Here is a 19,730-nt window from a genome sequence, read left to right as displayed (position 1 = left end):
TCACGGGACAAGAAGGGCATGGATCGCGGTCTCTATCCCACGTATTATATGCATCTGGAGAGAGAAGACGGCAAGAAGGTCTGATCTGATCCTTCACAATCACTTCTGCTCACCTTAGTGCTCTCTCGCTCATCTCTCTCTCTCTCAGGTGTTCTTACTGGCCGGACGCAAGAGGAAAAAGAGCAAAACATCCAACTATCTGATCTCTGTGGACGCCACAGATCTGTCCCGTGAGGGCGAGAGCTTCATAGGAAAACTGAGGTGCCTCTCTGCTGTGTTCTGTCAATAGTGACCTTCAAATGAACTTCGGATTGATCACATGTTTCTGGTTCAATACACGACAAGATCTAGTGACAGCATCACAGAAAACACACTCAACTCATCCCGTTTCTTTAAAGCATTAATTGTGTTTCAGGACTGTGTTTTCAGTAGAAACACAGGGAGTGTTGGGGGTCCCTGAAAAGTTAGAGAAATAAATAAAACAGAAATTATTTAAATAAAAAAATTTATTACATTTAAAATTAACATTTGATTAAATTAAATAAAAAAATATTAAATTGAAATAGATAAATAAAAATTATATTAAAATAAATAATAGAAATGTTATTCAAATAAATTAATAATAAAAAATGTATTTAAATAACTATTTAAAATTGCGTTAAAATAAATAACAGTTAGATTAAAAGTGTAACAAATATTAAAAGTAATACAGAAATATTAAAATAAGTAATACAAATTTATTTTTAAATAAAAAATAATGAAAGATGGATTTAAATGAATAATAAAAAGGGTTCAAATTAAAATATAAGTATAGAAAATATTTTTCTAACACATTTCTAACATGATTTTTTTCTCAGTGTTAATCTCTATGCATGGAGATAGATCACTGCCTTTTGAATTTGAGAAGTCTTGAGTTAGACAGTGCACTTTATAGCCAAGATAATAGACATTTTTACTGAATAATTAATGTTCTATATTAAAAACACAAGCTTCACGTTTGTCTTTTAACCCTTTGCTGCCCAGTGCCATGAGCTTGTTCTGGAGTCCGTGTGAGCTGATGTTCTGGTGATGTTCTCTGTTCCCCGCAGGTCGAATCTGATGGGAACCAAGTTTACGGTGTACGATAACGGCACGAATCCCACGAAAACCCCCGGAGCGCTGCTGGAGGAGACCAACACTCGGCAGGAGCTCGCCGCCATCTGCTACGTCAGTGTCTCTCTGTTCCTCTCCCTCTCTGACGGCTTTACCAGTGTCTTATATTGTGTGTGTGTGTGTGTGTGTGTGTGTGTGTGTGTGTGTTTTCAGGAGACCAATGTTCTGGGCTTCAAAGGGCCGCGGAAGATGACCGTCATCATTCCTGGGATGAACATGAACTTCGAGCGTGTTCCGGTTCGTCCGGCGTGTGTGAGTGTCTCTGCTCGCAGCTGTCAATCAAATCATCACCATGAGCGCAGCAGCTGATGTGTGTGTGTGTGTGTGTGTGTGTGCTTCAGGAGCAGGAGTCTCTGCTGAGTAAATGGCAGAATCACTCGCTGGAGAATCTGATCGAGCTGCACAATAAAGCGCCGGTGTGGAACGACGACACACAGTCTTACGTGCTCAACTTCCACGGCAGAGTCACGCAGGCCTCCGTCAAGAACTTCCAGATCGTGCACGATAACGACCGTAAGTCACCTCACTCATGTTTATATATAGATATATATATAGATGTAGACAGAGAGAGAGTTCTTCCATGGTCTGCCTGGATACTGGATGCTGATTGGCTGGCAGGATTGCAGTAAAACCGTTTAATGCACAGGTAGTTACAAGCCAGATATTAGATCGCTACGTTATATTCATCAGCAGCGAGGTGGTAAAACTACTGTTTTTAAAGTAACACAGCTTCACTGCTTCACAGCTTCACCCATGTCATTATACACACACACACACACACACTCTCTCTCTCTCTACCACACACACACACACACACACACACTCTCTCTCTCACACACACACACACACACACACACACACACACACACACACACACACACACACTCTCTCTCTCACACACACACACACACACACACACACGTTTTCATTTAAATTTTAGGTGAATTATTAGTAATTTTAAAGATGCATTCATTTTTAAAAGAATATAGATAAATTTTTTGTTACTTTTTATTTCAGTCATATTTATAGTTAATCTAGTACATCACATGTAGATAATATTTTGAATTCTATTTTATTTTATATACATATATACATTTACTTTTTTAAGTATTAGTAATTTTGTGAATTTTATGACAATTAATAATTTTTTATTTCTAAATATATATACAGTTTTAAAGAGAAAAAAGAAAATGTGAGAAATGTTGCCTTTTTTATTTTATATTGTCCGTCTGTATTTGTAAATTTAATGTTGTTTTAATCATTTGTATTATGTTTTATGTAATTAAAAAATATATATTAATTTTTATCTAGTTTTAGTTATTATATTACATCACGTTAAGCTAAATGCAAATGAGAAATATTGAATTCAAATTTTTTTATTTTAGTTGATTGGTAATTTTAAAGGTGTTTTAGTCATTTTTAGAATTTTCTTTATATTTTATAAAAAGAAACAGATTTTCTACAGAGAGAGAGAGAGAGTAAGGGATGATTTTCTTCATATCCATTTTTTCTAAAGAAGAAATGTTTGTGATTGTGTGTTGTTGTGTTTTCAGCTGACTACATCGTAATGCAGTTTGGTCGTGTGGCGGAGGACATCTTCACTCTGGACTTTAACTACCCCATGTGTGCCCTGCAGGCCTTTGCTATCGGCCTGTCCAGCTTCGACAGCAAACTGGCCTGCGAGTGACCATGTGACACACACACACACACACTCAGGACACTAAAGCGCAGTCGTCCTCAGGAAGAGGACTTGTGCTGTATCACAATAATTACAAACAAAAGGACCAAATTAATTGTTTTATAAATGAAACACATCGAATCATTTAACCTTCTACTACCTTGAATAACTGACAAGATGATCCTGCAAGTTTGTTTTCTGCAGAAAAAGAAGATACGCAGGATTAATGCTTTAATGGACCCATAGAAAAGAGACTGAAATGGAGAGATTTTATTTAGGCTTTTTATGATGTCTGAGGGATTTGAAGAGTATTAAGAACATTTTGGGGTCAGAACTTTATTGAAGCTTGTTTCTGCCACGGGATAAAAAAATAAAAAGGTAACCGTGATTGTTTTTCTCACAGTTGTGAGATTATATCTCATAAATCAACATTAATGTCTCACAATTATGAGTTTATATCATGCAATTTTGTACTTATAGCTTGCAATTCTGCCCTTATATCTCACATTGTTTATATCTCACTATTCTGCATTTATATCGCAATTCTGAGTTTATATCGCACAATTCTGTATTTATATCGCAATTCTGATTATTTTACACACTTCTGATTTTATATCTCACAATTCTGTGTATATATCATAAATCAGATTTTAATTTCTCACAACTGAAATGGTCACAATGACTTATTTTTAATCTCGTGAAAACAAGCTTCCATAGACTTCACCCCTGAAATTAAAAAACGATATATATTTTGCATTAAAAAAAATACAAATAAATAACAAATCATGTAAAAGAGCAATTGGGAATTACAATAAATTATACATATCCATTATGGTAGTGAAAATGTTCATGTTTAAAAATATGCTTTTTTTTTTTTTCTTCGGGTACAGTGTGTTTTCTTTTTTTTTGTGTTATTAATAAGGTGATATGTGTCCTAGATGTATCTTCATGAGTTTTACATTTTTTATTTGCACGACTATGTATTTTTTGCGTTCTGCATGTTGAAATATGACATTTTTATCACTTGTTTTTAAACGTGGTCCGTTATTTGTCTTTTCACTAGTCTTTGCTCACCATAAGTCCCTGAGGAAACACACTGCATGTTACTGAACGCGGAGAAGCGCTGGACTGGAGAAAAAGGGAAGCTCAAGCACATTTGGTTTCCTGTTGATATGATTGATGTGTGTTAATATTCATCCTATGTTGCGTGTCTGTCAACCAAGAGTATACTGACATTTTATATATATGTGTATATATATATATTAAAAAAGCAAAACAATTTTGTTTTCATTTTAAACCAATAACCTGTTTGCACAAACTGTATTTTATGATGACACTGTTGGTAGAAATGCTGTAATTAAAAGTCAGAAATATGAAAAATCGAATTCAGTACTTTGTATCCTGATCATGTGACACTTTTCTAGTTAAATCGAGCTGCAACGGAAGTGACTAAAACTGTAATGCATCGACTGGCCGCTAGAGGCAGGCTGCCAAAGGAAGCTAATCCCATAGACTCCCCATGTTATTATAATGCCCAACTCTACAGCAGAACAAAACTTGTTTACACCCTGGTACAAAAAACTTGATTTTCTCCGGAGTTTCGTTTTTCTGCAGAACTTAGAGGAAGATGCTTTGAAGAATGCTGGTAGCTAATCAAAACCAACAGGTTTGACACATGTATACGACATAAAGGAAATAAATGATTTTAATTTTTAAGTAAACTCTCTCTTTAATTAGGATGATACATACACACTTTACATTTCAAACATAATTGACACAGCCACTTAATGTGCTAGAATTAAATGAGTGAATGAACATAAATAAAGCGTCTTTCAAACAACATGTGCTTCAATACAGTAGTGTCCTGTCCACACACTTCATACTGTGTATTTAGATTGTAAGGGCTCATAGGGAATTTCTGTTTAGGTCAACTAGATATTGTTCGACCAACCTAAATTGTAATATTACTAGCTAAGTGTACATGGGAAGCCATGGCATGACCATACCAAAACTAATATCAGAGAAAGTAATGTTGGTCAGCTTATATCTATAGTAGTGGTTGAGACCTCTGACTAAAAGTAATATTGCTTTATTCAGTTGTGTACAAATCTATGGGTGCTAATAAAAGTACTTTTTGAATGAGCAAGCATAGGAGCGGCTTTCTAAAGTATTAGCCAATTACCTCGTGACCATGAGATACGCTAAAGCCCTTTGAGCACCCAAACGAAAGAAAAGAATAATCAAATATCAGAATAATAATAACTAGAATGGTCAAGCAACCAATTCCTATGACAATCTAAATTCGAGGTCATATTAAAAAGCAGTCAGATTAGAATATAGTTTAAAATCTAATCCTAAAGTATCTATTTTATTTTTTAATTCCATTGTTTTCTATTGTTTGGCGGAGTGTTAATTCAGTTTCCAATCACTGACGTGAGGCAACGCAAGGTCCTAAAGATGGCGGCCGCAACAAAAAACGCATAGCCATATAAATTCACATACAGTGACCCCGAGAATAATGTTCACAGTCAAGTCACACTGCATTAAAACATAATTCCTTTTGATTATTATCTTGGCACGTGCATAAACACAATGTGTTTTAAAAAAAACATTAGTTGGTATTTACAGTTTTTTGTCTATTTGCCGGGAAAACAGTAAGTGGTGTCTCCACATCTCCGCTACAGAAATATGGGAACACCTTCTCTGGAAATCCACCGGTGTAGGTGCACAAAACCCTGTTTCTGAAAGGGTCGATGAATCTCAGCTCTCCTTCATCAAAGTCCAGCTGCAGTCGGATGACATCTGGGCATTCATTGCTATCAATATCACTGAGAGGTTTACTTCCTTTCTTGTATGTACCATTCACGTAACGAAAACACCAAAAACGACTCTTCGGGTCCATTTTATAAAGTCTTTTGCGGTTCACGGTTTCCCCAACCACTCCCAGAGTCCAGTGGTCATTGTCTCTTACCTCGACGTCCCAGCAGTGCACACCTGAGCTGAAGCCCTGCGACGCCAGCACTCCCACATACAGCCTCTCTGGGTTATCACACATAATCATTTTAATTTCTAAATACTCAACACTTGTGCAATCTTCTGACACCAGCAGTTTACTGGAGGCTGTGTCTGGATCCAGAGTCACAGGAGCTGAAACACAGATGACTGTAAACTACACAGCCTTTCCAACAGGCAATCTTAACATCTTAATGTTAAGTAATTGCTGGGATCAGTTCATAATTTAAACATGATGCTAAATAGAATATTCCAGAAGTTCTTAACATCAAATGACATTCACTGCAATTAAAAAAAAATAAAAAATCTACTTGTAACTTGTAATGAAAATAGGCAAGAAAGCTGGCATGGCGTATGGTTAAAACACCAACCAACCAATCAATCATCAGTCAATATCTGATCGGATGATTATAGTTAAGCACTTACGCTGTTCCACAAGGTTCTGCATCCTGGCCCAGGTGGTGAAGATCACAGTCTGAACGGGATAGTGTTGATACTCCTGTAGTTCAGGGGTTGTGTGTGGTACTGATGGGTGCTGGAGTCTGTAGATAAACAGTAAGATATTTGGTGTTCACAATGGGGTTGCAGCTGTAACCAAATTCTAATTGGGAAAAAACTCACCTTTTTACTGTATCATTGTAATTCTGAATGAGAAATAAAAAGCAAATGGGACTTGTGGTTATGCAAACATCATGAACATTGATTATCAGACATAGTTGCACCAGATACAGCTCTCTGATAGACAGGGCCTAAAACTAACTTTTTGCCATGATCAATGATAAACTTTACCGGCCAAAAATATTTTTACCAGCCATGAAACTTCTTCCTTTTTTTTTTTCTTTTTTTTTGCAAATAAAAGCAGTTATTACTACTACAATGACTTAACATATTTACAATGCTTTTACAGTATAATGTTTACATTACAGTATAATTGAAAAATATTAAATTTTTTATTTTAAATATTTAATAGGCTCTGAAATATATATAAAAAATAATTTAAGTGATTTTAAAACAGTCTTTACATAAACTATATTATATATATATATATATATATATATATATATATATATATATATATATATATATATATATATATATATGTGCATAAACCATGCAGATTAATCTGTATTCAGGCTATAAAAGTTAATCAGTGACTAGAACAGTCCAAGGACTTCTCTTTTGCTCTTTGATTTACATTAATGACAGACTTCAGCAGGTTTCTCTTTAAAGGGGACCTATTATGCCCCTTTTCACAAGATGTAAAACAAGCATTTGATGTCCCCAGAGTGTGTATGTGAATTTTTTATCTCAAAATACTTTACATATCATGTTTATATGTTTATACTGTGCATAAAACGTGCATTTTGTGAATTACTAAGACGGCACCACGGCGTGGTAAAAAAATAATGATGGTGCCATTGCATATCTATTACTATCTATTATTATGTCAGAAACAGAGAATCTCTTTAAAAACTGGCTTTTTTTTTTCACTTCATTGCACTGTTATAATTTGTAAAAGTTGTACCCGCCAACTGGCGACAGACACTGTTACATGGACTCGCCAATGCTGATTTTTACTAGCATTTGGTGTTTGGCAAGTGTTAATTTAAGGCCCTGCTGATAGACTTTGGTACCTGGTGTATGATTGAGTATTTGATCTGTACCTGGAGAAATGTGATGTTTTCTTCTTCCATGTCCTGCCAGACGCCTGCCATATTCTCACACATATCTGATATCTGTGCGGACAACTCCTCCGTTCTGTCCTTGAGATTCTCATCTAGAAGTTGAATTTCTTTACGCAAGGATCTGATGTGTTTCTCCTCCTCGTCTCGAAGAAACTGATGGAGCTTCTCAAATTCCTTCTTGATCTGGTTTTCATCCATTCTAGCGTGTTCCTGAAAAAGAGTTTAACCTTTTCTTTTAACAGAACTGATTACAACACTAATAGTTCATTCAAGTCATGTTCCGAATTCGTAAATATGAACTTCGAGGACTTGAAAATGCCATAACGTCTCGAATTGAGTATGGACACCTTTTCAAAACTCTGAGCAAATTCGGCTTTGGCCCAGTCTTTGTTTCTTGGATTCAGACGTTGTATAACAACAATATACGGGATATCACGAGGGGTGGCCTGGTTCATAAAGTGTCCCAATTTCTGAAACATTTTGGTCACATACAAGCTTTGGTGTCTACGCGCTGTCACCAAGCCCCTGCCTCTCTGGCTCACATGTTTTGGTCATGCCCAAGCATAGGCACATTCTGGTCTGAGATATTTAATACTTTCACCTACATCTGTAAAAAGAATATGGATCCAGATCCTATAATTGCAATATTTGGGGTGGTACACTGTAAATTTGGGGTATCAAGAGACCAATCTCAATTAATAGCATTTTCTACACTGTTCGCTCGTCGACTAATTCTTACAAATTGGAAATCTTCCTCACCCCCAAAAACACTCACGTTGTGTGTGCGAAACTATGTCCTTCCTCCGGCTTGAAAAGTTAAGAACTATAGTCCAAAACTCAGCAGAATGTATGGCAACCTTTCTTGGATTATTACGAAACTGCATTTGATGCTAATTCTTTAGATTAAAAAAAAAAGGTATGTTGTCATCTCCTCTTTTCCCCTCTCTTTTTTGTTTTTTTTTGTTTTTTTGTTTTGTTTTGTTTTTGGGTGCTCTATGTGCATTCTCAATATTTGTGTGAACCTTGGATGCCAATCTGCGACGAAAGGAGATATGTGAGATAATGTACAAAGTATGAGGTTTTTGGATGGGGATGCCTTGTATGACATAAGAGAATGTATGTCGGCTTGTGTTATGTACATTTAAAACAATAAAAACACTTTGAAATAAATGAAAATGCCATAACGTCTTACCTCTAGGAGCTCAGCCTGTTTCACACAGCTCTCACGGGCTTTCTTGAGGTCTGCGAGTGCCTCCTGAAGTCTGTCCATTTGAGTCTTGAGATCTCTCTAGAATCACATCATAAACTCTTCATTTTGAGTTTAAAGAAGGCAGAAGTCATTCAGATCAGATTCCAAACTCTTCATACCTTTAAATTCCCAGCGGCCTCGTCGACAGGAGAACACTTGTGCTTTTCATGCTTCTTTGACGTGTAACAGACCAAACAGATGGGCTGCTGGTCCTTAAAGCAGAAGAGTTTGAGTTCCTCTTTATGTTCTGGACAAACGTCTCCTGAAACAGCGGAGGGTTTCCTCTTCTTGAAGGTCTCACAGAGTGCTCTGAACGCCAGGCTCTTGGTGGGTTCGTCGTGAGAGCATTCCTTCCGACAGACTGGACACCGCGGCACGTCCTGAGTCGTCCAGAAACGCTGGAGACATTTCTCACACAAACTGTGGCTACATTTCAGAGTGACCGGATCGGTGAAGACCTCACAACAGATGATGCATGTCAAGTCCTCTTCCAGGAAAGACAGAGCGTCTGCCATGACTCAAGTCAGCTTTCAGCCAATAGAAGTGTCAACTTAAAAATTGTAGTAATAAAAATATCTGCTTTACTTCTTAAACTCAGTACATTTACTTTCTTACTGGAGGTGCTGTGAAACCTGCTTTACCTTTCCACAACCCTTTAATTCCTTTTACTTTCGTTTACGTAGCAGATCTATCAACTTCTTCCTCAAGGGTGTCATATTACAATGAATAACAACTGGGAAATGTTCAATGCATCTGCTCAGCATGAAGTCTCACAGTACTTAAATAAGAGCACACTTTTTATATTTAGGGATTAGCCACTATTAGTTAGTTTGTAAGTGAATTGCATGCTTAATTTGGTAGAATGCACACCTATAATTTCAGAATGCAGTGACAATTTCTGCACTGATTACATATGTGTAGTGCACCAATATTTAGTGATTGTTTTACTGTCCATGTATGTTAGCATTAGACAAATGTCCTGAGGATGTGTAAATGATGACAGAGTTTTTATTTCTGAACTATAATTTTAATGTCGGCAGGAGCCACAGTGACCACGGAGTAGGAGAAAAGATCTGAGTTGTATAAAAAAGTCACTAGATGGCAGTAGGTCTCTGTTTCCAGATGCACTATTGTGATTTGTTTGTTGGTGTGTTTTGAGCAACACACACACACACATTAAAATAGCAAAACATTTTTGTTTTCATTTTAAACCAATAGCCTGTTTGCACAAACTGTATTTTATGATGACACTGTTGGTAAAAATACAGTTATTGAAAGTCATAAATATGAAAATAAAAAATGCATTACTGTGGATCTTGATCATGTGGACTTGAAACTACGTAAGGCCTATCTTGTATTGACAAACTTTTCTTAATTTTCATGTCTATATAATCATAACTTTCATAAACACAATAAAACCAGTGGAGTGTATTAATCATTGAATAAGATAAATGTCAATTAATAATTTGTATTAATAATCAGTAACGGATGCGCATGCGCAGAAGCGGCGCGGCACGTGACAGGAGTCTGGCGCGCTTTTTGAGGTGAGTAACTTGAACCTGATGATTATTTATATCATAGTCTTATGAACTATATAAGTTATAATATATATTTAATATAAGAAGATGGATATATAAAATGCATTTAAATATGTCTAAGTTTTCTGGAGCAATCTTCATCCCACGCTAACTTAATTGTAAACGGTGTTGCTAGCATAGTTAGCCAAAGGTCCTTTACTAAAGATTCAGTTATATTTACAGACCTCTAACGTTCGTTGTTGTTGTACAATCAAATTTCCTTTTTCAAACGGTCATTTCTCTTCCTAAAACTAACTTAAACAACACAAAAACAACCAAATTATGTTTGAATTTCAATCTTTAATTACATGCATTTCTGATACAATATATTAAACACCAAAGTTGTAATCGTCCCAAAAACAGTCTAAACAGAGAGTTTGTTGAGTGAAGTAAAAAAAACTGAAGTAGAATGAAGGAATAAAGATTTTATTCAAAGGTTCTTGGCATGCTAGCTTTTTCTCTGTTGGTCTGGGCTGAGTTTCCCAAAAGCATCGTAACTTAATTAGCACTTTTATTAGCGATAGATCTACGAGTGCTCTGAAGTAAAGCCCTAAGTGCATCGTAAGAAGACAGATTTATGCGTTCACCTGCAGGACAATCAGCAGATTACACCTTTAACTTGATTCAAGCGCAAAATCATTTGATTGTGCTATATTGTACACTTTATGACTAGTTTTCTTTATTCATTTATAATGACATAGTTAAAAAAGGCAGAAAAAATAGATATACACATTTAAATTAAATGAAAAAATAAAAAGAATAAAAGAAGTAATGCTGGAAATGCTTCAAAGACTGGGGGGAAAAATGTTTTTTTATTACTTGCTTAAGTCCACGAAAACCAGCTATGTATTGGACCCAGAAATAATGTCTCTATATCTCTCTATACTGGATTTAAATTAATTAATTTAAATAAATGTATGCATTTAGCAGACGCTTTTATCCAAAGCGACTTACAGTGCATTCAGGCTAACATTTTTTACCTAACATAATATATAAATATATAAAGTATATAATATATTATATATTATTATGTAAAGTATAATATTATACACTATAATATAATATAATATTGTATTGTATTATATTTATTATATCCAAAATTAAGTCAACGCTCGTGTACTACAATGAAGAGTCATTAAAGTGACATTTCAGCACTTGACAAACGGACAGCGACTCTTTAAGTAGTAACTGTTAAGTGCATATTTATATGAATATAATTTTGTGAAAAGCACCTTCTGGTTCTTATCAGAGAAGGATTTGGTGCACATGTACACTTTCTCTATTAAATAAAACTACAAATAATACGTATATATATATATATATATATATATTTGATAAAGTAAATCAGTTGTGTAACATCACATTATAATACCAGTTAATACTTTAATGATTTAACTCTACATCAGTGCTTTATGATGTGGTAAGGTAAAATGCTGGCTCACTTTACCCCACATCATTTGGCTCACTTTGCCCCACAGCTGCTATTTTGAAAAAAATCTAGCTTGCTTACCTATTCAGGCTAATATTCAGCTAAATGATTTGCATGGTATTATATGTTGATAAGTCACCTACATGCTTCATGAATATTTCTTAGACATGGAAACATTTACTTTGATGTAACATCTGTAATGCTAAAATTTGACTCTGACAAGTCACAAACATTTGTTTTTAAGTAAATGAGTGCCTTCCACCGCTCCACATTTGTAACAAAAAAAAAAGTTATTTATAAGTTTCGTTTTTTTGCCACATAAACATTAAGTGGCTTGTCCACATCTCCGCTACAGAAATATGGGAACACCTTCTCTGGAAATCCACCGGTGTAGGTGCACAAAACCCTGTTTCTGAAGGGGTCGATGAATCTCAGCTCTCCTTTTTCAAAGTCCAGCTGCAGTCGGATAACATTTGGCCTCTCATTGCTATTAATATGGCTGATAGTTTTATTTCCTTTCTTGTATTCATAATCCACATAACGAAAACACCAAAAACGACTCTTCGGGTCCATTTTGTAAAGTCTTTTGCGGTCCACCATCTCCCCCACTACTCCCAGAGTCCAGTTGTTGTTGTTTCTTACCTCGACGTCCCAGCAGTGCACACCTGAGCTGAAGCCCTGCGACGCCAGCACTCCCACACACAGCCTCTCTGGGTTATCAGACACGTGTATTTTCTTTTTTTTGTACTCAACACTGGTGCGATCCTCTGACACCTGTAGTTTACTGGAGGCTGTGTCTGGATCCAGAGTCACAGGAGCTGAAACACAGATGACTGTAAACTACACAGCCTTTCATCAGTCAACCTTACTTTCGTTACTTTTTCATCATGTCTTTCCAAACATCTATGCTGTTTCTTTTTCCTGTTCCACTCAATGAAAGTTGTAATTTATTGTACTTTCTCGCTCATGAACTGTTTTGAAAAAGAGTTGCACAGAGTGTAATTTCCATGGGGGGATATCCATAGCTTAGCACGATTTGGAAAAAAACATTTGTGTAAGCAAATTATGTACACAATCTACTTACACTTTTCCACAAGGTTCTGCATTCTGGCCCAGGTGGTGAAGATCATTGTCTGAAAATGATGGTGCTGATATCCTTCTTGTTCAGGGGTTGTGTGTGGTACTGATGGCCGTTTGAGTCTGTGTAGATAAACAGGAAGATATTTAATGTTCACTGGGTAAAATCGGATTGTAGCTGTAACCAAATGCTAAGAGCGAAAGACTCACTTTTTTAATGTATCGCTGTAATTCTGAATGAGAAATATTAAAGCAATTAGTAATACGATTGAGAAAACATCATGAACGTTTATCGTCAGGCACGTTTGTTTCAGATTACAGCTCTCTGATTGACTTTTGTGTGTGTATCATTGTGTATTTGCTCTGTACCTGGAGAAATGTGATGTTTTTTTCTTCCATGTCCTTCCAGACGGCTGCCATCCTCTCAGACAGATCTGATATCTGTTTGGACAGCTCCTTCATTCTAGCCTTGAGTTTCCCATCTTGAATTTCCTTTTCTTTACGCAAGGATCTGATGTGTTTCTCCTCCTCGTCTCGAAGAAACTGATGGAGCTTCTCAAATTCCTTCTTGATCTGGACTTCGTCCATACTAGTGTGTTCCTGAAATGGTTTAACCCTTTCTGTTAACAGAACTGATTACAACACTAATGGTGTGTTCAAATCATTAATTCGCAATTATGAACTTCATAAGTTCTTAACAAACCATAACCACATACAGTACCTTACTGAGCTCCGCCTGTTTCACACAGCTCTCACGGGCTTTCTTGAGTTTATCAAGGGTCTCCTGAAGTTTGTTCATTTGTGTCTTGAGATCTCTCTAGAATCACATCATAAACTCTTAATATTGAGCTCAAAGAAGACAGAAGTCATTCAGATCAGATTCCAAACTCTTCATACCTTTAAATTCCCAGCGGCCTCGTCGACAGGAGAACACTTGTGCTTTTCATGCTTCTTTGACGTGTAACAGACCAAACAGATGGGCTGCTGGTCCTTAAAGCAGAAGAGTTTGAGTTCCTCTTTATGTTCTGGACAAACGTCTCCTGAAACAGCGGAGGGTTTCCTCTTCTTGAAGGTCTCACAGAGTGCTCTGAACGCCAGGCTCTTGGTGGGTTCGTCGTGAGAGCATTCCTTCCGACAGACTGGACACCGCGGCACGTCCTGAGTCGTCCAGAAACGCTGGAGACATTTCTCACACAAACTGTGGCTACATTTCAGAGTGACCGGATCGGTGAAGACCTCACAACAGATGATGCATGTGAAATCCTCCTCAAAACAGGACAAAGCTTCAGCCATGATGTCAGTTCTCAAGTAGAAACACTCCACTGATAAAATCTCCAACAGAAATCGTAGCAATAGCAATAGCAATAGCTGCTTTACTTTTAAAACCCAATATATTTACTCCACTTTCTTATTGGAGATGTCCTGCAAACCCTGCTTTACCTTTCCCCACTACACCCAACACTTTCTTTTCTTTCATTTAGGTTTCATTTCACGAGAAGCTTTATCAGCTCCTCCCTCCAGGATGTCACATTTAAGTGAATAACAGGCAGGAAATGATCACATAGCACACAAATCTTAAATAAAGAGCACACATTTTCCAATTGGGGATAAGGAATTACTAGTTAGTTTGTAATTTACTTGTTTACATAATTTGGTAGACTGTATGTTTGTTCATAATCTCAGAATGCACAAGTAATGATGTCTAGTCACAACTCTTGCACTGATTACATTTATGTTTAAAAGTGCAGTGCACCTTTATTTTTGTTTTTGTTTTTACTGTCCATGTAAGCAAGCATCTTGAGGATGCGTAAATGATGATAGTTTTCATTTCTTTAATGCCAGCAGGGGCTGCTGTGACTGCAGAGTAGGAGAAAAGAGCCGAGTTGTATGAAATGATCACTGGAAGGTTTGTCAGGTTTGTGGTAAAAGTAATTTAAAGTTTAGTTTTCGTTATTATGCACTTATTCAACTGAGTTAACAATAGTTATTATTTATTTATTTTACGAACTCTACACAAGCCCTAGACATGTTTTCGTGCCCCACACATTAAAAAACACTTGTGGTTGACTGACTTCTCTAGCGGTAATTCACGTGATTTGTATACATGAGAGGTATTTCACGGTATCGTGTTCCGGAGAATTCAGCTACCCTGTTTCCTCTTCAGTGCATCTGGGCTACTTCAAGACGAAAACCACTTCCTTATGAACATCTGCTCTCTTTGAGCTCTGCTTAGAGCAGAACTACTTTGCATCATTCATTCAGAATTTTACTTGGCTTTTGTCAATGCTCATTTCTGATTCATCAATCGCTTTCGAAATTGATGTAATTCATATTTTGTGTTCAATCATTTACATATGTGGCAAGTAGATGTATAATAAGCAAAATATTTTTTTAAAGTGGGGTCTTGCATCATCCTGAAGATATTTTTTTTTTACGTAAAATCTGCTGACTATATACTAGCCTTAAAACCCTTCACTTGTAGATAGTTACAGATGTGTCTCTTCTCATTCATAGTCAAAACAATTAAAGGGTTAGTTCACCCAAAAATGAAAATTAGCTTGTGCTTGTGTTTTAGGATGTGCCTCCTAGGTGTATATGATTTTCTTCCTTCAGACGAATCCAGTTATATTAAAATGTTATATTAAAAATGGAAAGTTTTTTTTTTAGAAATACTACAAGAGTAGTGTTATCTTTGAGTCAGGAGAAGGAGGTGGAATTAATTCTGTCATGAGCTCATTTTGTTGTTTTTAAGGTATTATGTGATTTGTAGGTTGAAAGTTTTTTTTGTTTTTGTTTTACATATATAGCCATCGGTGTTAAAGGGAAGTTACTGTATCTTTTGTTTAATTCACAACATCTGAATTCTTTAATTTTTTTTATTCTTTTATTTTGTGGGAAGTATTGTCACATGATTAAATGGGCAACCAGAAGTGGTTCACGGGACCAATACCCTCTAGTGGTGAACCATCAGAGTTTCTAAACGTCTTGAAACAGTGTGACTTAACGAAGTTTCCTTTGATGAAATCATGGGCCTTGCCGGTTTGATACACACACATCACTGGGCATCACAGGAGCTTCACTTCACTAGTTTGAGTCTTTATCTCACAGGTAGGTCTTTCAGGGTTGCCTGGAGTGAAAAGGTATCCAAAGGACTGCAACTGGTCAGGGTGTTCCTCAGGGATCAGTTTTAGGACCCCTCATTTTCTTCATATTCACGACATCACTGGGACCTACAGACCTAAATACAGGCACATGATTTCTCCTACCATACTCTTACATCATTACACATATTTGGATCCTCTAACATTAACTTTATCTATTTAATCTCTTGTCTATCTACTTTTTATTCTTTTTATTTATTATGTGTTCTGCGTTAGATTACCCAGAACTTGTCACAACATTTATCTATTGTTGTTTTGATTGTTTCTATTCCTCTCATTTGTAAGTTGCTTCAGATAAAAACATCTGCTAAATAATTTAAATGTATATATAAAGTATTGTATAAAATTAGATGTTATTATGGGACTACACATTACTTTATAACAAAAACTTGCCTTAGAAGAATATAGTCAAGCAAATCAGGTAAACATGTTAGCTACAGACTAACTAGCCGTTGCTAATTCTTTAATGTATAATGTATGGCCCACTTTGACTTTATGCTGTGCAGGTGCAGCCGTCCCATGTGATAATGTCCTGGTTTTTATTGGCGATGATGCAATATCCTGGAATTAACAATAAAACACTGAAAAGAAAGGTTTGGGTGTGGGGAAAGATAAAGCAGGTTTCACAGTATCTCTAACAGGAGAGCAAAGTACGATGCATCAAGACATAGAAAAACTGGTTCTGTACAATTGCTGTCAGAACTTTTACTGGTCAAGGATTGGAAAGCATCATGGCTGAAGCTTTGTCCTGTTTTGAGGAGGATTTCACATGCATCATCTGTTGTGATGTCTTCACCGATCCGGTCACGCTGAAATGTAGCCACAGTTTGTGTGAGAAATGTCTCCAGCGTTTCTGGACGACTCAGGACGTGCCGCGGTGTCCAGTCTGTCGGAAGGAATGCTCTCACGACGAACCCACCAAGAGCCTGGCGTTCAGAGCACTCTGTGAGACCTTCAAGAAGAGGAAACCCTCCGCTGTTTCAGGAGACGTTTGTCCAGAACATAAAGAGGAACTCAAACTCTTCTGCTTTAAGGACCAGCAGCCCATCTGTTTGGTCTGTTACACGTCAAAGAAGCATGAAAATCACAAGTGTTCTCCTGTCGACGAGGCCGCTGGGAATTTAAAGGTATGAAGAGTTTGGAATCTGAATTGAATGACTTCTGTCTTCTTTGAGCTCAATATTAAGAGTTTATGATGTGATTCTAGAGAGATCTCAAGACACAAATGAACAAACTTCAAGAGACCCTTGATAAACTCAAGAAAGCCCGTGAGAGCTGTGTGAAACAGGCTGAGCTCAGTAAGGTACTGTATGTGGTTAGTGTTTTTAAAGTAGTAAAGATTATGTTAACATAAAAATGCTTAAACCTTCTTAATCTCTTTTAGGAACACATCAGTATGACAGAAAACCAGATCAAGAAGGAATTTGAGAAGCTCCATCAGTTTCTCCGAGACGAGGAGGAGAAACACATCAGATCATTCCAGAAAGAAATGCAACCTCAAGAGGAGAAACTCAAGGCTAGAATGAAGGAGCTGTCCAAACAGATATCAGATCTGTCTGAGAGGATGGCAGCCGTCTGGCAGGACATGGAAGAAAAAAACATCACATTTGTCCAGGTACAGATCAAATACTCAATGAACGCCATGAACAAAAATTAGGGATGCACGATAATATCGGCACAACATCGGTATCGGCCGATAAAAGCTTAAAATGACCATCATCGGTATCGGCCGATATGAATATTTCTGCCGATGAGCCAAACCGATATTCTCCAAGTGAAATAATTGACCTGTTTTTCAGATGTGAATGTCTGTCTACATTTGTAAAATAATACATTTATGGTAGAATCAGTACAGAAGAGATACATGGATTTCTCTTCAGTAAAATTCAAGTTTAAATATATCAGGCGAAAAATGTGTATATATATCGATATCGGTATCGGCCAAAATTATTTTGAAAATATCGGCATATCGAATATCGGCCAAAATCCAATATCGTGCATCCCTAACAAAAATCAATCAGAGAGCTGTAACCTCAAGCAAACATGTCTGATAATCACTGTTTACGACCACATGACTAGGCACTAATTGCTGTATTTCTCACTCAGAATTACAGTGATACAATAAAAAGGTGAGTTTTTCCCCAGTAAGTTGGTTTCCACAGTTGTTAACCCATTTAACTTTGTGGATGCCAAATATATTACTGGTTATGTACACAGACTCCAATCCCCGTCAGCACCAAATACGACCCTTAGACTACAGAAGTACCAACACTATCCCATTCAGACAATCATTTTCACCACCTGGGCCAGGATGCAGAATCTTGTTGAACACCGTAAGTAAAAATATCTGCTAAGACTTCGATTCCTTACGTTTTCCCCATGGAACACAAAAGGGAGAATTTCATGCTCCATATACATAATTCTAAATAAATATTCTGATGAAAGGCTGTGTAGTTTACAGTCATCTCTGTTTCAGCTCCTGTGACTCTGGATCCAGACACAGCCTCCAGTAAACTACAGGTGTCAGAGGATTACACCAGTTTTCGCTATGTCGAAATGCAAATGCACAACTTTGATAACCCAGAGAGGCTGTGTGTGGGAGTGCTGGCGTCGCAGGGCTTCAGCTCAGGTGTGCACTGCTGGGACGTAGACGTGAGAGAAAACGACCACTGGATGTTGGGAGTGGTTGGGGAAACAGTGAACCACAAAAGACTTTACAGAATGGATCCAAGGAGTCGTTTTTGGTGTTTACGTTTTATTGATGGTGAATACAAAAAAGGTTATAAACCTGTCAGATGTATTGATGAGTGGCCAAGTATCATCCGACTGCAGCTGGACTTTGACAAAGGAGAGCTGAGATTCACTGAACCCTTCAGAAACAGGGTTTTATGCACCTACACCGGTGGATTTCCAGAGAAGGTGTTCCCATATTTCTGTAGTGGAGATTTTTTTAAGTCACTGTATCTTTTTCCGGCATATAAAGGACACTTCTAACATGATTTTTTCCCTATTTCAATGTGTTGCTATTGACAGTAATGTCGGGGGTAATTTATCAGATGTGATGACCTCATTGTGATTATTTAATAATGGGTTCTCAATGGATTTAATTCTCAGGGAAAGCAAGAGCTGATGAAATGTGTACCTTGATCGGATAAAAGAGTCTAAATCAACAAATATAAATGTTAATCAAGCAATGTGTTCAGTATAAAGGGCGATGTATTAATAATAAGCCAGATTTAAATCTAATTATCAATGTAAATATGTAAAACATGATAAAAATCAATAAAGACTGATTTGGAGCAGAGGTGTGATGTGATTGAAGTTGTGATGTCGCCAGTGTCTACCAAGCCAATTGGTTCGGGTTAATGGCGAGCAGAGTGTGTCAGAATAAAGAAACACACAAAAAGTCCACAGGAGCAGGATTAAGGTTGACTGTTGTAAAATAATGTATAGTTGCATGGTCACATATACTTTTTTATCCAATAAACTGCCATTTAATTTATGCACAGAAGGTGGAAAATCATTTAATTTCCATTGATTGTAAATATACATAAGCAAATGAAAGTTTTCAGAACTGTCTTTTTAAGTCAGCAGGGACTGCAATGATCACAGAGAGGCGAAAAAAAGGTAAGGTGTCTAAAGTCTTCACTAGATGGCAGTATGCATCCATGTTATTTGACCTCAGGACATTGCAGGCCATTTCGAAACAT

The 19,730-nt window shown here is 36.8% G+C and overlaps 4 protein-coding genes across 5 annotated transcripts in view; 2 read left to right on the top strand and 2 right to left on the bottom strand.

The window, feature by feature from the left end:
- The window catches only part of tulp3 (TUB like protein 3), a 14,817-nt gene extending 10,607 nt beyond the window's left edge, over window positions 1-4,210 (top strand). For both annotated transcript variants that reach the window (XM_026236068.1, XM_026236077.1), the window contains 6 exons: window positions 1-78; window positions 149-261; window positions 1,089-1,206; window positions 1,306-1,404; window positions 1,494-1,665; window positions 2,706-4,210. The exon at window positions 1-78 is cut by the window's left edge and continues 114 nt beyond it. In XM_026236068.1, coding sequence (XP_026091853.1) covers window positions 1-78; window positions 149-261; window positions 1,089-1,206; window positions 1,306-1,404; window positions 1,494-1,665; window positions 2,706-2,839 — 714 coding nt within the window. In that variant the 3' untranslated portion in view covers window positions 2,840-4,210. The remainder of the gene's footprint in view (window positions 79-148; window positions 262-1,088; window positions 1,207-1,305; window positions 1,405-1,493; window positions 1,666-2,705) is intronic.
- A 133-nt stretch (window positions 4,211-4,343) lies between these two features.
- LOC113065000 (E3 ubiquitin-protein ligase TRIM39-like) lies at window positions 4,344-9,546 on the bottom strand. The gene is made up of 6 exons (XM_026236091.1): window positions 8,896-9,546; window positions 8,720-8,815; window positions 7,507-7,737; window positions 6,464-6,486; window positions 6,269-6,384; window positions 4,344-5,977 (listed from the first exon to the last, which is right to left on the bottom strand). Exons 1-6 carry the CDS (start codon window positions 9,289-9,291, stop codon window positions 5,442-5,444), a joined length of 1,398 nt encoding a protein of 465 aa, XP_026091876.1. The 5' UTR covers window positions 9,292-9,546; the 3' UTR covers window positions 4,344-5,441.
- A 1,443-nt stretch (window positions 9,547-10,989) lies between these two features.
- Window positions 10,990-15,157, bottom strand: LOC113065004 (zinc-binding protein A33-like). Its single transcript, XM_026236107.1, has 6 exons — window positions 13,757-15,157; window positions 13,581-13,676; window positions 13,229-13,459; window positions 13,070-13,092; window positions 12,867-12,982; window positions 10,990-12,600 (listed from the first exon to the last, which is right to left on the bottom strand). Exons 1-6 carry the CDS (start codon window positions 14,150-14,152, stop codon window positions 12,077-12,079), a joined length of 1,386 nt encoding a protein of 461 aa, XP_026091892.1. The 5' UTR covers window positions 14,153-15,157; the 3' UTR covers window positions 10,990-12,076.
- Window positions 15,158-15,537: 380 nt separating this feature from the next.
- On the top strand, window positions 15,538-19,429 carry LOC113065011 (zinc-binding protein A33-like). The gene is made up of 6 exons (XM_026236117.1): window positions 15,538-17,147; window positions 17,228-17,323; window positions 17,405-17,635; window positions 18,127-18,149; window positions 18,238-18,353; window positions 18,497-19,429. The coding sequence occupies exons 1-6, from the start codon at window positions 16,752-16,754 to the stop codon at window positions 19,012-19,014; spliced, it is 1,380 nt and encodes a 459-aa protein (XP_026091902.1). The 5' UTR covers window positions 15,538-16,751; the 3' UTR covers window positions 19,015-19,429.
- The last annotated feature ends 301 nt before the right edge of the window (window positions 19,430-19,730 follow it).

This window comes from Carassius auratus, chromosome 4 (genome assembly GCF_003368295.1).
Source record: "Carassius auratus strain Wakin chromosome 4, ASM336829v1, whole genome shotgun sequence".
NCBI classification, from domain to species: Eukaryota; Metazoa; Chordata; class Actinopteri; order Cypriniformes; family Cyprinidae; genus Carassius; species Carassius auratus.
This window is presented reverse-complemented; position numbering and strand designations above follow the sequence as displayed.

Bases quoted from the DNA above. Each gene is read 5' to 3' on its own strand.
- LOC113065004 (XM_026236107.1), bottom strand. From the start codon at position 14,152: ATGGCTGAAGCTTTGTCCTGTTTTGAGGAGGATTTCACATGCATCATC. The intron at 13,677-13,756 runs GTATGAAGAGTT...ATGTGATTCTAG, and splicing joins AGGCCGCTGGGAATTTAAAG to AGAGATCTCAAGACACAAAT. The intron at 12,983-13,069 runs GTGAGTCTTTCG...TTATCTACACAG, and splicing joins TACAGCGATACATTAAAAAA to ACTCAAACGGCCATCAGTAC.
- LOC113065000 (XM_026236091.1), bottom strand. From the start codon at position 9,291: ATGGCAGACGCTCTGTCTTTCCTGGAAGAGGACTTGACATGCATCATC. The intron at 8,816-8,895 runs GTATGAAGAGTT...ATGTGATTCTAG, and splicing joins AGGCCGCTGGGAATTTAAAG to AGAGATCTCAAGACTCAAAT. The intron at 5,978-6,268 runs GTAAGTGCTTAA...TCTGTGTTTCAG, and splicing joins GCAGAACCTTGTGGAACAGC to CTCCTGTGACTCTGGATCCA.
- LOC113065011 (XM_026236117.1), top strand. From the start codon at position 16,752: ATGGCTGAAGCTTTGTCCTGTTTTGAGGAGGATTTCACATGCATCATC. The intron at 17,324-17,404 runs GTACTGTATGTG...AATCTCTTTTAG, and splicing joins AACAGGCTGAGCTCAGTAAG to GAACACATCAGTATGACAGA. The intron at 18,150-18,237 runs GTGAGTTTTTCC...TTATGTACACAG, and splicing joins TACAGTGATACAATAAAAAG to ACTCCAATCCCCGTCAGCAC.